General features: G+C 40.7%; 1 protein-coding gene and 2 pseudogenes across 1 annotated transcript; 2 read left to right on the forward strand and 1 right to left on the reverse strand.

Annotated features, from left to right (window-relative positions):
- Window positions 1-200: 200 nt before the first annotated feature.
- LOC147429052 (uncharacterized) lies at window positions 201-2,781 on the reverse strand. The gene is made up of 4 exons (XM_086494972.1): window positions 1,905-2,781; window positions 1,815-1,818; window positions 327-615; window positions 201-250 (listed from the first exon to the last, which is right to left on the reverse strand). The coding sequence occupies exons 1-4, from the start codon at window positions 2,654-2,656 to the stop codon at window positions 201-203; spliced, it is 1,095 nt and encodes a 364-aa protein (XP_086351098.1). The 5' UTR covers window positions 2,657-2,781.
- Window positions 2,782-6,568: 3,787 nt separating this feature from the next.
- LOC147429053 (cyclin-D3-1-like) lies at window positions 6,569-7,516 on the forward strand (annotated as a pseudogene).
- Window positions 7,517-7,567: 51 nt separating this feature from the next.
- Window positions 7,568-9,307, forward strand: LOC147429054 (uncharacterized; annotated as a pseudogene).
- The last annotated feature ends 4,544 nt before the right edge of the window (window positions 9,308-13,851 follow it).

Consider the following 13,851-nt stretch of genomic DNA (forward strand, 5'->3'; position numbering starts at 1 on the left):
GTTGTAATTTGCTTTTTGGATTTTATATGTGCCATACTTTGCGAGCACCTTGCCAACAAAGACAAAACTGTAGTTAATAGCATCAGCAAGCTCAGATATAAGAATCTCAGGCATAGATTGACTCAATGCCAATTGAGATTCAAAAGAATCAACAATAGGTCTTGGCTCTTCTTTAATAGATGCTAAGCCCAACGAACGACTCACACCGACGGAGGAGTGGAAATCCCGGAAGAGCTAAGCGGTGTTCGCCCTACAACACATGGCACACGATACTATTATTATCAATTACACATTGGTAAGCCACAAAAATTGGAAACAAAGCTAACCTCTCACAGTGGCCATTCCTCTTGCAATAGTAAGAGCTTTTTGAACAGATTTTGGAGATTTCTTTAACTTGACTTTGGGACTAAGCTTTTTAAATGCTGATTTTGGAGAACCCACTAAACTACTTGATGATCCAAGGCCCCCAATTTCAGACACAACTTCATGCAAGTTTTCAGTTCTAGGAGCTGCGCTTAAAGTTTCAAAGTAGTCATTGCTTGAATTTGTAGTGAAAGCATGTATAATCAAGAGCAAGTTCAAAATAGTTTCCAAGATAAGCAAGACAGCAAGACTCTTAAGCACCAAAAGAGGAAACAAAATGCAGAGGTATATTACCATCCATATTCGAATCCATAGCGCCTTGGTATAGAGAGTCATGCTATGCTTTGATAATAGATGTGGCTGTAAAGTTTAAGAGACTGTACTATAGAGGAAGTAAAACTCTCAACAAGGGTGATCTCAGAATAGGAGGCTTGTAAAACGTGATGGTTCTTCAAAATACCTTTAGCTTTTATATACTAAGAACTCAAAGAGTGAAATTTGATGGATAATCTTGAGTACTTCAAGAAAGATAGTTTGAAAGTTCCACTCAAAGGTTGGCAGTAAATGCAGATTTTTACTTTTTTATCATCTATCATTATATAATATTGGGTCACGACCTATACACTCCATAAAGAGAGAGAGAGAGAGAGAGAGAGAGAGAGAGAGAGAGAGAGAGAGAGAGAGAGAGAGAGAGAGAGAAAGGGCTGCTCTTTTAATTAACTCTACCTCGACTTTTGCAATAACAATAAAATCTACAAATAACTCAACTATTACTAGAGAGAGGAGAGAAGAGAAGAAAGGTGCATCCTAAATAAACTCAACTATTATTAGAGAGAGGAGAGAGGAGAAGAGAAGTGCAAGGCTACAAATGAAATGAGAACTACAGCTAAAGTAAATTAAGACATCTAAAGAAGAGAACCTAATATCTTAGAACTTTATAAAAATTTGAAGTAAATGATTCTAAATCATCACATCAAAACGGATTTATTTTCATTCTTACTTTATAATATTAATAATGAACCTTGAGACAATCAAATATAATATTGAAAGTTGAATCATTTTTTTACATTAAAAAAATAACCTCGCATAGCCATAATTTTTCAATGTCAAATCCCCAAAACCTAACCACATGCTCTGCTAGTCCAAATAATCCATCAATAGGATTAAATCATGGACCAAGATTGCATCATAGAATGTGGAGCCAATCGTTTTTAATTAACAACACAATTTTTTTTTTTATAGCAAACCAAAGCACAAAGTCTATCAACAACAATTGGACAAACTTTGAAAAATAAATAACTTCGAAAACATTGCACAATTTCAAACTTAATCGACACCATACAAGCTACATCTATTATAGTCTTCAAATTATTTAGCCCATAACAAACTGTGCTTGACCTCGACATACAGTAAGCCACCCAAACCATCCAATCCCGTCAATGGCTCCGTACCACCCTGCAAAAAACAGCATATTGTTAAACAAAACAGCCAACCGATACAAAGCAACGAACCAAATTAAAAAAAATCTCTTTGCAATATACCAAAAATTAACAGAAAATGTCGGCGACGAGGCACATGTGACACCAAACCACCATAGACCGGCAGGCGGGACGACACAGCAGAGCAGTGCAACACACCGCAGCAAAGTTGCACAATAGAACGCCCCGATCCACCACAGACCGACGGAGAAGATGACAATGCAACACGGCAACACCGAAAATAGCAGCAACAAAACAGATCGGCGTCCAAGATCCATCACAGGTCGACGAAGGAGACGTCCTAAAAGAGAAGCAGAACCCCGATGCACAGAGCAGCACGGCACACAACAGAATAGCCCGATCCACCACATACCGACGGAGAGGATGGCAATGCAGCATGACAAAACCGGAAATAGCAGCAACACCACAGATTGGCATCCAAGATCCGTCATAGATCGGCGAAGGCGACATCCTAACAGAGCAGCAGGACCCAAATGCACACAGCAACACGACACCACATCTTCAAGGCCCACTTCAGATCGGCAAAGGGGACGAGAAAACAGAGCAGCACAACCCCGAGATACAGAGCAACATAACACCAAGGCACGACCCCAATCCACCATAGACCAGCGAACCAAGAACACTAGGCACCCACAGAGAAGCACAGCAGAGCACAAGTGCGGCCCAAATCTGCCATAGATCGGCGAGCAGGACGGCAAACCACAGCAACGCAAGACCGCGGAGAGGCAGGGCAATGAATCACGCCCAACAGCGCCATAGACCAGCGAGAGGAACCATACCACACAAGCCACCATTTTCTCAACAACCCCATGCAAGAAGCAGGACAATACTATAGGAGCGGAAGAGGCACCCCATGCACAGCGTGCACCCACGACCAAGAACCGCCATAGGCCGGCACCCTTGAGACTTGCCTACCCTACTAAGGCTTCATGAGTCCTAACCCTAAGGAGACCTCCCTCCATGGAGCTCAAGGAGGCTCCACTCCAAAAGAGGGAAGAAATGAAATGCATGCACTCATTATAAATCCCTCCCACCAACCCCACTTTAAGCCTTCCAGCTTGCAGCTTGCACCCAACGTTCACCACTCAAAAGAAACGGAATCGAATGCACCTATCCTCTCAAGAGCCACTCAAAGCTATATACATTATTTTTTATTTTTCACACTTATTTATAAAACACATGTGACATTTTTACCTAAGAAAAAAGGCAAACCACCACTATGGCCTTAGCCCTTTGGGCAAGCCAAAAAACTTCTCTGTCCGTCGAAAACTTGCAGAAGACTTTTGACAAGCATCGAGAGTTAGTGTGTGTGCAAGATGAGGATGCCTGACGTTTTGTGCTTAACACTCTTTGTCACTCACTCTTGATCTCCTCCGTGTGGCACTACATAGACAAGCAAAATATGATGCTCGATGTTTGGTTTTGTTGTTGCACCTGATTTTGCAACTGCTTGCAATTACCTGATGCAGTAGGATTTGATTCACCTTGCTTCAAGCCTTTAGAAGGCATCAATTCACCTGCACTATGCCTGCAATAGTCTTCTACTTGTAAGCCCTTCAAAGCCTTCAATCTTCTTAATTGGTGCCCTCAATTTCCTGTTTCCAATTCTCCAAGCTCTTGCCCTTGCTGCCCGCTATGTCAATTCCCTGGCTGCCCCAGCTTGCTTGGCCTTCTCGATTGCTTATCTCATGGCCCTTTTCTTTCCTAAAGCCTCTACATTGCCCTATTCCAAATGCTAATTCGATCTGTAGTTCGACACTGCCAAAGCTTACACACATAGTGTCTGTGTGTGTGTGTGTGTGTGTGTGTGTGTTAAAAACACTCTTCTTGGATCTGCCCTGCTTCCCACAAGGCTCACTATGTGGCTTGCTCTGCAAAATTCCATTTTTGCGTGATTCTCTGATTCTCTCTCAAGATGCTCTCGTCTCGAGAAGAGCTGCACATGTGGCGGGTGCACAGAGATGAGCACCTCAACCATCGGGCCTATTCTCACCAAAAACGTGCCGATCCAATTTGGTCCATGCTAGATCTGCCACCGTCGAGCTCAAGCTGCCATAGCAAAGCCTCGCGCTTCCCTCTCGATTGTAGCCAAGAAGCTCACGCACGTGGTTCTCCATCGTAGCTCTGATACCACTTGTGAGTGCACGTGTGCCTGGATGCGTGCATGTGTGATACGGTGTGGTGCGGTGTGATGAAGGGGAGAAGCACAAGATGGTGTGGGTGGAGCAACCTCTAGAAGTATTGAGTGAGGAGCTCTTTATTCTTCATATACAAAGAATAAGGAAGTCTACACACGATGGGCGGGCAGCCAGACACCGGACATCCAGCCCCGAGCAAAGGCGCAATGCTGTTACCCCAAACAGAAGCCACATCCCACACTGACTCACCGTCACTTTGCAATAGTAACTTCCTCGTGTGTTTTCTTTATAACAAAGCAATGTTCAATTGCTCTCATCGCAATGGTTGTTGGATCATAAAAACAATCTCATATTAGAAATCTCGTATACTAGAGCCTTGGCTTGTTTTGGCTTTAATCTATTTCTCTTTTTAGTGTGTAGGAAGTCAAATGCAGACCAACGTCTCTTGCAACTACCACTTGAAGCAGCAAGAAATAATACTTTGAGAGCTACGTAGTGCAATTCTATCGTTTCTCCACTATATTTTTTCCACCACATAGGTGCGCTGACTTTTTTGATAGAGTCAATGTGCCAAGGAACACCAAACATACCAACCCTATTGGTATAGTCAAGGCGTTGATGAAATGCATCTTTCCCCATTTCCGACCCTAAGAGTTGGATACACACAACTTTGAAACCACGCATCACTTTTGAATTGGAGCATTGTTCATGGAGCTAAAATTTTGGATCCAAAGTGAAGGTTGCACTGTGTAACGGTGTGTGTATTTGCTCCCATTGAGATTCTGTGCATGAAATTAGAAATGTTTTAACTCTACCAATGTAGCCTTGAAATTCCTTGAGCTTTTCAATGGCTTCTGACATATACCGATACACTTTTCCAAAGACAAAAGAGTCTTTATCCACCAAGCGCAGCAAGTCCACAAAAGGGTTTAGTAACATTGACAACCTTTTACACATTTCTCTAAAACACTCAAGAATTGACGAGTTGATGAACCCTTAATGCTGTATCTTGGTATCTAGTCATGCATCCCTCTCCTATCAACAACAACTGTCTCCACCAGTGCATGTCAAACATCATTCAGTGTTGAAAACACATAATATGCAATAGCAAACTAAGTCGCACAAAAGATTCGTAATGCCTTGTTAAGCAAATTTGTTATGAACATAGCATATGAAAATTCATGCTCTCTGATGAGCTTTACTATTGTGTTTTCTTCCAACAAATTAGTATTTATTTTTTCAAGTTTGCCAATGTCTTTCAGAAGAAGATTGATAGTATGTACACCGCATGGTACCCACATTAATTCCGGTCACTTTGCTTGAATTGCAAGACCCACACCTTTGTAATTTGCAGCATTGTCGATGACGATGGCTATCACATTCTTTGGCCCTCTAGCTTTTGATATGGCACGCTCATAGATCTTTGAAAGAAAGGGAATGGTTTTTCCTTCAAGGACGTGTCAAGGGCCTCTAAAAGTACTGATCCTCGGGGACAAATCAACATCACATTGATTAAAGGCTTCTTCTGAAATTGGTCCATCCATCCAAAGCTATAATACATCCAAAAGTAGGAACACATTCCAACTGTGTATGTTTGAGCGTGCTTTTTACCTCATCTTTGACTTTTTCAACATACTTTGTGCACATTTTATTACAATTTAACACCACAAATCATTTTTTGGCGGTGCTCATCAATGCATCTTTGAAGATAGGGTTGCACACTACATTGAATGGAATACCAGATGCAAGAAATTCTTGCATCCACTTCAAATGCAACATGTATAACCACTATTTATCAAGAGCTTGATGGAGTGTTTGATTTGTAGATAACCCTCTTCCAATACCATCGATGTAATTTCTCTTTTGAATTAGATGCATTACTAGATGAAGCTACTTTGAAGGATGTTGTAGCGTGCACTTCACTCTGGAAACAAGGAATTGTGCTCTCTATTCTCAGTGCACATCAAATTCCTCTCTCATTCGTAACAGGTTCTTCTTCATCCATTGGATCTACTCTTCTTAAACTCACAATTGCTTTTGCTTTTCCTCAAGGATAGACTTTAATTTTTGTACATAATCCAAAAATCTTTCATATATGTCTCATGGAGGCAAGGTACAAGGCCTGACATTGCCTGGCACCTTGAACAAATGCTCTTTGATTGGAAGACCCTTAAGAGTGGCAAATAGTTCTCTTGAGGTACTGATATCTATGCTATCAAAGTGCTTTCTGGTTAGTTCTTATTGATCTCCCAAGTATTGTGGACAAGGAAAGTTTTGATGTGCATGTTACATTGTTGTGTGTATGCATGGAAATAGAGACATATGTCTTGAAGAAACCCTATCGGTCAATGTGACTTCCAATGAATTTGTATGGCTTCCATGCTGAGAATGGATTTATGGTTTAAAAGGCATGAGCCAACGTCTTTGAGTAGGAAACTATTCCTAATCCTAGGCTATGCAAGAGGGCTAGAATGGTGTCCATGGTCAAGAAATCTTCCTATGGTGTTACATTTTGTACTGGAAGTATGAGATAGTAAGCCTTGTATCATCATTTTGCTCTCTGGTTTGATGAAGGCATGTGAAGGCTTAGATCACATATTTGAAGCTAAGACAATACAAAGGATGGAAGTGATTGTTTTGGGGGCCCTTAACTGGAGGGTCAATTCCATTACTACCTTTTCATTTGTGGAAAAGGCAATCAATGGCTTTCATCTTAGCCCTCACCTCAAAAATGCTTTGATGACTTGCACATTGGAACTTCTCCTTTCTTCTTTTCAAGGTTTATCTTGCTTCCATATGCACACACTTTCATGTACATGTGTGCACACATAAACACATTCACATGTTGACTCTAGCACATGTTGTTCCACACACACATGTGCAAATCCATAAACATACTACCATTTATTGGATGCGCGGTTACATATGTGGGTTAAACATGCAATTGAATACTTACTGTGATAGTCATAATTGAGCCTGATGTTTCTCTATTTTTCAAAGAGGGAGTTGTTAGAGTTTGAACTTCTCTGTTGGGAGTTTTGTCTATGTGCTTTGCCTTGGAGGAAATCCTTCCTATGCAAGCAAAAAAACTGAAGCTCTCCATTTTCAAATAAATCCCTTCAAAAGCAATAAGTCACGGTTAAAATCAATCATCATTTTCCTTGAATGGTTGTCTTTATGTAATTGCGTGATATGTTGTGCTACCTTGAATATGAGGAATGAGTTTAAGCTTTTGTTGCCAAAGGTGGTAGCTCGTCATAATGGATCTTATTGATTTTGCAAGAGAAAGTGAGGCGGTGTTATGTGCAAATAAAATCTCTAATAGTGGATGTATTATGTGTGATGACGACGATAGAGAGCGGGAGCACCAAGTCCTCTCTAAGTCCCAACACGGTTGCATACCACATAGAGGTCAATGCCAGTGATGGAACAAGCTCTTTTGTGGTTAGTTCCAATCTTTTCTCGGGACAAATAGATATTGAGGAGATTGTCATGTGTCCAAAGAGAAGGTGTTAGATAGCTTGGAGTGTGTGTTGATGCGAGACCAAAGAGGTGAAAGCTCATGACATGCTCAATGTGCTGCTCAAGAAGGGAGGGCATACAGAAATTCGGCCTTGGAACTTCGAAAGTGAAGCTTTGATGTGGGCCGGTGATGGTGAGTGTCTTGAAAACAATGAACGTCGACGAGCCACCTCCAACGTGATCGCTTGTGTGCAACTCTATAGCTAAAGAAGAAGAGGATATGGTGGTTAGCCAAGCAATATAGGAAAGGGCCACTCTTACAAATGTACATTACTAATGGCTTTCTTCTCTGTTTGAGCTCAATTTGAGTTGTAACTTGTTGCTTTGAGTACCTATTTTTTCCTTCTTTCTTAATCCTTGGAGGAAGAGAGGCAGCTGGAAATGCAAATGCAGAGAGTTTTTAACCACCATTTTGGAAAAGGTTTGTAAGTACATCAAAGGATCAATAAAATAAGCAAACATCCTGTTTGTGTTGAGGTAGTCACTTGTGAGTCAAAGTCTTTTCTTTGCACACTTGTGTGTGTGCGTGAGAGAGAGAGAGAGAGAGAGAGAGAGAGAGAGAGAGGTTCCATTGCTGCTATAGCTGGGGAAGGTGAGCAAGTCTGTGTTAAGGTAATCTCTTTGAAAGATGACTCCGGTAATGTCAAGATGGGGTGATCCTTGAAATTGGTGTCCCAAAGCACTGGTAAAGATCTAGATCCCAACAACATAAAGCTTGATGCAACAACCTAGAGGGAGCCGGCAAGAGCAAAAAAAGATGAGTTCTTGTAGACTCTTTTGTTTTTGTGTGCATTCTCCATACATACAAACATGAGAACGTGCACACAAACATACATAAGTTTATACTAGAGGCTGGCCCACATACCTTGTACAAACTCACGTGCACATGCCCCCATGTCCATACATACACATGTTCCTATCTGCCTACCTACATACATACACAACTACATACCTACATATGTAAATACGTATGCGCAAAAAGACATACTGCATGTACATACGTATATACATACATACATTCATATAACTCTACATGTATTTACATAGTGCATGTATGTACAATCGTGTACCTACATATGTAAATATGTATGCACATAAATACATAGTGCATGTACACATACAAGTTTTTATGACAAAGCCAAAATCGCTATATTATACATACATACAACTCTATATGAAGATGCTAGTATGTCATTTCAATAACTCATGATTCGCATGTGTGAGATTACTGAGGTGAAATAAACACGAAACAGCTCACAAATATGGGTTTGGCAATGAATAAACATCATGTCTCTGCTTCAATTTGCATTACCTATTTGGAGTTTTTCGTTTACTTTATGTTCACTTGCAGGTCACCCTAGATGCAATTTACAATTTGGTATGCTCACGTTTTGGAGGCCATGGTCATTTGAAAATAGAAAGTTATGCAATAGGTGACAAGTCTTATGACCTTTTACCAGAGGAAGATGATGATGTTGCAAAGCAGCTCGCCAAGCTTAACGAATCTTTGAAGGGATTTTCAGAGGCTAGAATGTAGTCAGGTTTTAGAAGAGGGCAAGCGGTGGTAATGCCAACATGGATGACACACGAAATTGGGGAAAAGGGTGCACTTGAGCTTACCAGTGAACCAGAGAAAAAGTTGAAGAAGGAGAAGGAAGAAGAGGAATGCCTCGGAGCTACCTGATAGTGTGAACAACAGTTGAGGAAGCATTGGCCCTTGTTGCTAAAGTGAAGAAATAAAAGAAGGATAAGCATCATAGAAAGGATCATAGAAGACATAAATAGTAAAATAAATTGAAAAAGTCGGGCAAGGAAACGAGATGTAGAGACATTACCCTTAAGCTGAGATTTCTTGATGAACTCATGTATTGGAGAGGTTGACAAAGTTTTGGTGGAGCATAGTGATGGAAGGCCATTTTGAGGGGCAAATGTAATGACTAATGTATTGTTTTCACATTCCACACACCATCACATGTTCCTATATATTAACAAGTTACTATGGATAGGGGTGACTTTACAGACTATGGCTCTCAGCATGTTGAATCTATTAGGAAATAGGACGTAGCTAAGTAGATAATTGAGTAGATTACTTAATGGAGAGAGACAATTTTCACACATGAGAGATTATAGAGTAGGGAGAGAGAGAGAGAGGACACACAATATACGTGGTTCACCCATGTGGGCTACGTCCATGGGAAAGCAGTCACTCAATGGCTTTAGTACTTCAAAACAAAAAGTAAATTACAAAGGGATTATACCCTTTTGGAGCTCCCACCTTGCTTCACTCTCACCACCTCACGTCCACCTTATTGCATCATCAACTTCAAAATGCATCACAATGCTTCACCTCTTTAATCCATTTCAGTGTGTAGAAAAGGCCTCCTTTTAAAGGCCAAAAGGGATGCTCTCTCTCATGAGAGGAAACGACGTGTAGCCACCCTTGTGTAGACAAGTCCGAGTTGAATTCTCCCATGCGCCCATGAGTTGTCACCCTTGAGAAGACAAGTCTAATTTGAATTTGGCCACCGGCCAACCGGCCAATCAACTGGACGTTTTTCGACCACTTTTCGGCCACCATCTGGCCATCATATGCCGGCAAAAAGGAATTTTTTGGCTCGAGACTTGTCGTGGAAATTTTGGTTTTTCGGCAAGTGATTTTTCTTACGCACGATAGCTTCTCCTTATAACAAGGGCCTTACAAATATGCATTTTTTATACTAAAAATTACAAGGGTTAAATAAGGCTCCATAATAGAATCTGGTATTGGCCATGTGGCTATGTAATGTACTACTACTAATACCACAATGTATGATTTCTTTCGAGGATCATCCCACTATTGTGTACTGATGATTATTGTGATGTTATGTAATTACCTTTTACACACTTGTTATGTGCATGCCATACCCTTTCTTTAAACCCAAGTGAAGTAATCAATAGTCTGGTAATTCCTATGAAGAAGCCAAGAGTTAAATTATTGTTTACTGTGCAAACTTGTAGGTTATTGAGTTATTTTTAAGCTCTGATTTTGCCTTGAGGTTTTATGAAGTTATGGCTGACCTGTGAGAAATACGGGACATGTGAAGAAAAGAAAAATGATTTTGATGCCCTTATTGGATATAAATGTTTCTATGCAAAATATGTAAAGAACTAAACAACTAGATGCACATGGAAATAATGAAGGGTGAGCACCCATACACACATGATATGAGAGTCCATGTGTGTGTGTTTGTGCTAAAAGATTTCAAATCTGTATTTATAAGATGTTTGTCATGGATTCCAATTGAATGTTCTTCTTTGCTTGTCTATTTAAATCTCATAGTGAGGGTAGCAGTAAAAAGAAATGTCAAAGCACACATTCTTCCTTGCTCTTTTAGATCTCATTGAAGGGAATCTCTTGATATTCCATTCCTCCCCCTGTTCCTCATATTAAATTGATTGCTTGCAGACCCTTGGCCCTGCCTGCATCTGTGAAAGATGAGGTTGTCGATGATCTTGTCAAGCTGAAGCTCACTTCATAGCATTCCTAGCTAACCAACCTGTAATGAGCTTTTGCAACTTCAAGTTTGATGGGTCATTGCAGCTTCACTGTAGCAGTGCATGCATGGTAGCCAACTCTTTTGAAAGGCCTATTCGTTGAGCTTGTTCACCAACATAAGTTTGCAGATCATTGGAGAGGTAGAGGCTGAATTTGACGATAGCTCCACTTGGTCAGGTGCAGTGTGAGAGGGAGGATGCTCTTCAAGAATACCTTCGAGCTCATCTTCATCTCAATATTCATGGGATGTAGTGTCTTTGAAGATGGAGGAGAAGAAGAAGACAAAGAATGCGCAGGGGGAGGGGCCACCCACGGGACTAAAGAACACGGGGTCTTCAATGAAGACCCCATCATGGGATCGAATGCAGGCAGGACACGTGCTCATCTCGAGGACGATCGACGGCCAACAAAAATGCAAAGTCAATGCGTGAGTCGTGACTCGAACCCACAACCTGGGCCATGGTAACGGGATGAGCTAACCACACAGATGCATGCATTTTGTTTCCATCAAGGTGCAAAATAAACCCTGTATGGTGAACTCACGCAGGCAAAAGTAAACTAGGACAGAAAATGTAAACTCGGACACGTCCGTTTAAAATTGGACGACCGAGTTTACCTCTGCTTTTGCGTGCACACTCCATTGCCATGGATCCCATGACGGGGTATTCCTTAAAGACCCCGTGTTACTTAGTCCTGAGGAGGGGCCACCAACAACACTGGTTTGTCCTAAACTTCCTCCCACTCGTCTCCAAAGCCCTCGAAGTACGAAATGGAGACATACTTGCTTACGTATCCCCTAGATTCCAACCGTGTGGACGCATAGCAAAGGGGAACCGAGACGAGGTCTACAAAACATGCGAACACCTATACTGCTCATCATCGCAGGAAAAAATATAGCTCTTCCTTACACTCTCTCTCTCTCTCTCTCTCTCTCTCCACATGTCACAACCATAAGCATATTGCCTTTTACCATTTTAACTCACAAATAAAGAGGGAAGCGCTTTTCCTTCTCTCCAACCAGAAGGATCTTCCTAGATTCCTCATAAAAAAATGAGTCCAAGATCGTGACTACATACTTCCTTTATGAACTTTCTTTAGATTTCTATTTGAACAACGTTTGCCCCATTTTTGAAAAATTTGTCCTTCCCTCCAAAAACTGGCCGGATCGGGCTTTCAACAACTTTTTCATGATTGCATCCAAACTTCACCATACATTGCCCTTGCCTTATTGATCACTCTTGTATTTTTCTTTTGTCATTCCGTCTCCATCTCACTTGATTTTTCTATTTTACTTTGTTTTTTTCCAGATAATTAACAAAAATAAAAGGAAAAAATGACATTAACCCAAAAATATCAATAGATCAAAATATTTAAAAAGCAGCAAAATAAACCGCTTTTTACAATCATTTGTGATATTTTTGACTGGATTGCTCCGTTTTCTCATATTTTGCATACACACACACACACACACACACACACACACACACACACCTAGAGGCTCATTTTTGACGTTTGTCCTCATGTCTCTATAGGATCACATTAGATAAGGGCATGTATACTTGGGTTCACCAAAAAAAATTTGCAATCAAACGCAACAAAAGCCAAAAACATAGAAAACAGTGTCCTTTTAGTACTTTCTTAGTCTGGCGGGTTCACATTGAGAATGCCTCCCCATCCTAGTCGGAGTCCTCCCGGTATGTGTTGTGCATAGGTTACAATTTGTGCTAATGTAGGCCAATGCAATGTGGCCCTATATGGATACTCGGTCAATGCATGGGAAAAATTAATGTTGTGTGAGAGGAGGGTATAAGCAATGTGCTTGCTGGCATTTGATGTTGAGGTTTCCTATTAATTCAGTATCAATAGGAGATCAATGAAATAATAATTGTTCTAATTGGGTTGCTCTTTGTTTGATTGACAATGGGTGCTTGTGTACTCCTTGTCCGTGCTTCCGCTTTTGTTGACATTCTTGTTTGAATCCAAGATCCACATATGTCATTTTTCTTGGCCTTTGTTTAAGAGTCTTTTTGAAGTTGGCACTGATTTCTTGGGTACCCAAATCTGCTTCAGATTTTGTCTTTGGGCAAATGGCTTTGGTGTTTGTGGTTCTGAGGGGTTTTTATTAAAAGGAATTCATTGTTGTGTCGCTTTGGAATCCAAATTTGTGCTTGATTACCTTATGTAGCAATCAACTTCTTCAGTATCCATACCTAATTGTACCATTGGGTTTGTTACCATTGGGTTTGTTACCATTTGTTGTTATTGAGGTAGTTGTAAGCTTGGTCTACTTAAACTGTGCAACCTCTACCTTCTTAACCGAGACTTGCTTAGGTGTTCTTTGTGATTGGAGTGGTGGCTGTTGCCAGATAGATCCCTTGGACTATTCTCGGTGCTCGTCTGTGTAGTAGTAATCTACTTTGTTTTGCTATTTGGAATCCATTGCCGATCTATTGTAAGGAAGGGCTATTTGCCCTTAGCTTTTAAGTCCATTACCAATGGTTTGTGGTTTTGTCATGTCGACAAATGGAACCATTTGGTTTTCTTTTGCATGATGAATGTTGAATGTATTAGAGATCCAATCAATCTATACATTGTACTTTCTCTACCATGGTTGACCGAGCAATAATGGATGCTACACTGGCTTATCTTCTATCACATAAAACTTATGCGGATAGAGATATTTCTTAATTTGCACATGTATCATCGTCCATCCCATTTCCTTGATTGAATTCAATGAATAACTTTGAATTTCATGTTGTGTTGGTTGAAGCTCTTCTTCAAGTGTCCGCTGCTT

This window comes from Adiantum capillus-veneris, chromosome 22 (assembly GCF_014529385.1).
Source record: "Adiantum capillus-veneris isolate H3 chromosome 22, ASM1452938v2, whole genome shotgun sequence".
Lineage (NCBI taxonomy): Eukaryota > Viridiplantae > Streptophyta > Polypodiopsida > Polypodiales > Pteridaceae > Adiantum > Adiantum capillus-veneris.

Excerpts from the sequence above, each read along its gene's own strand:
- LOC147429052 (XM_086494972.1), bottom strand. The coding sequence starts at position 2,656 with ATGGTGGCTTGTGTGGTATGGTTCCTCTCGCTGGTCTATGGCGCTGTT. Across the intron at positions 251-326 it reads AGGAATGGCCACTGTGAGAG|GGCGAACACCGCTTAGCTCT; the intron begins GTTAGCTTTGTT and ends CATGTGTTGTAG.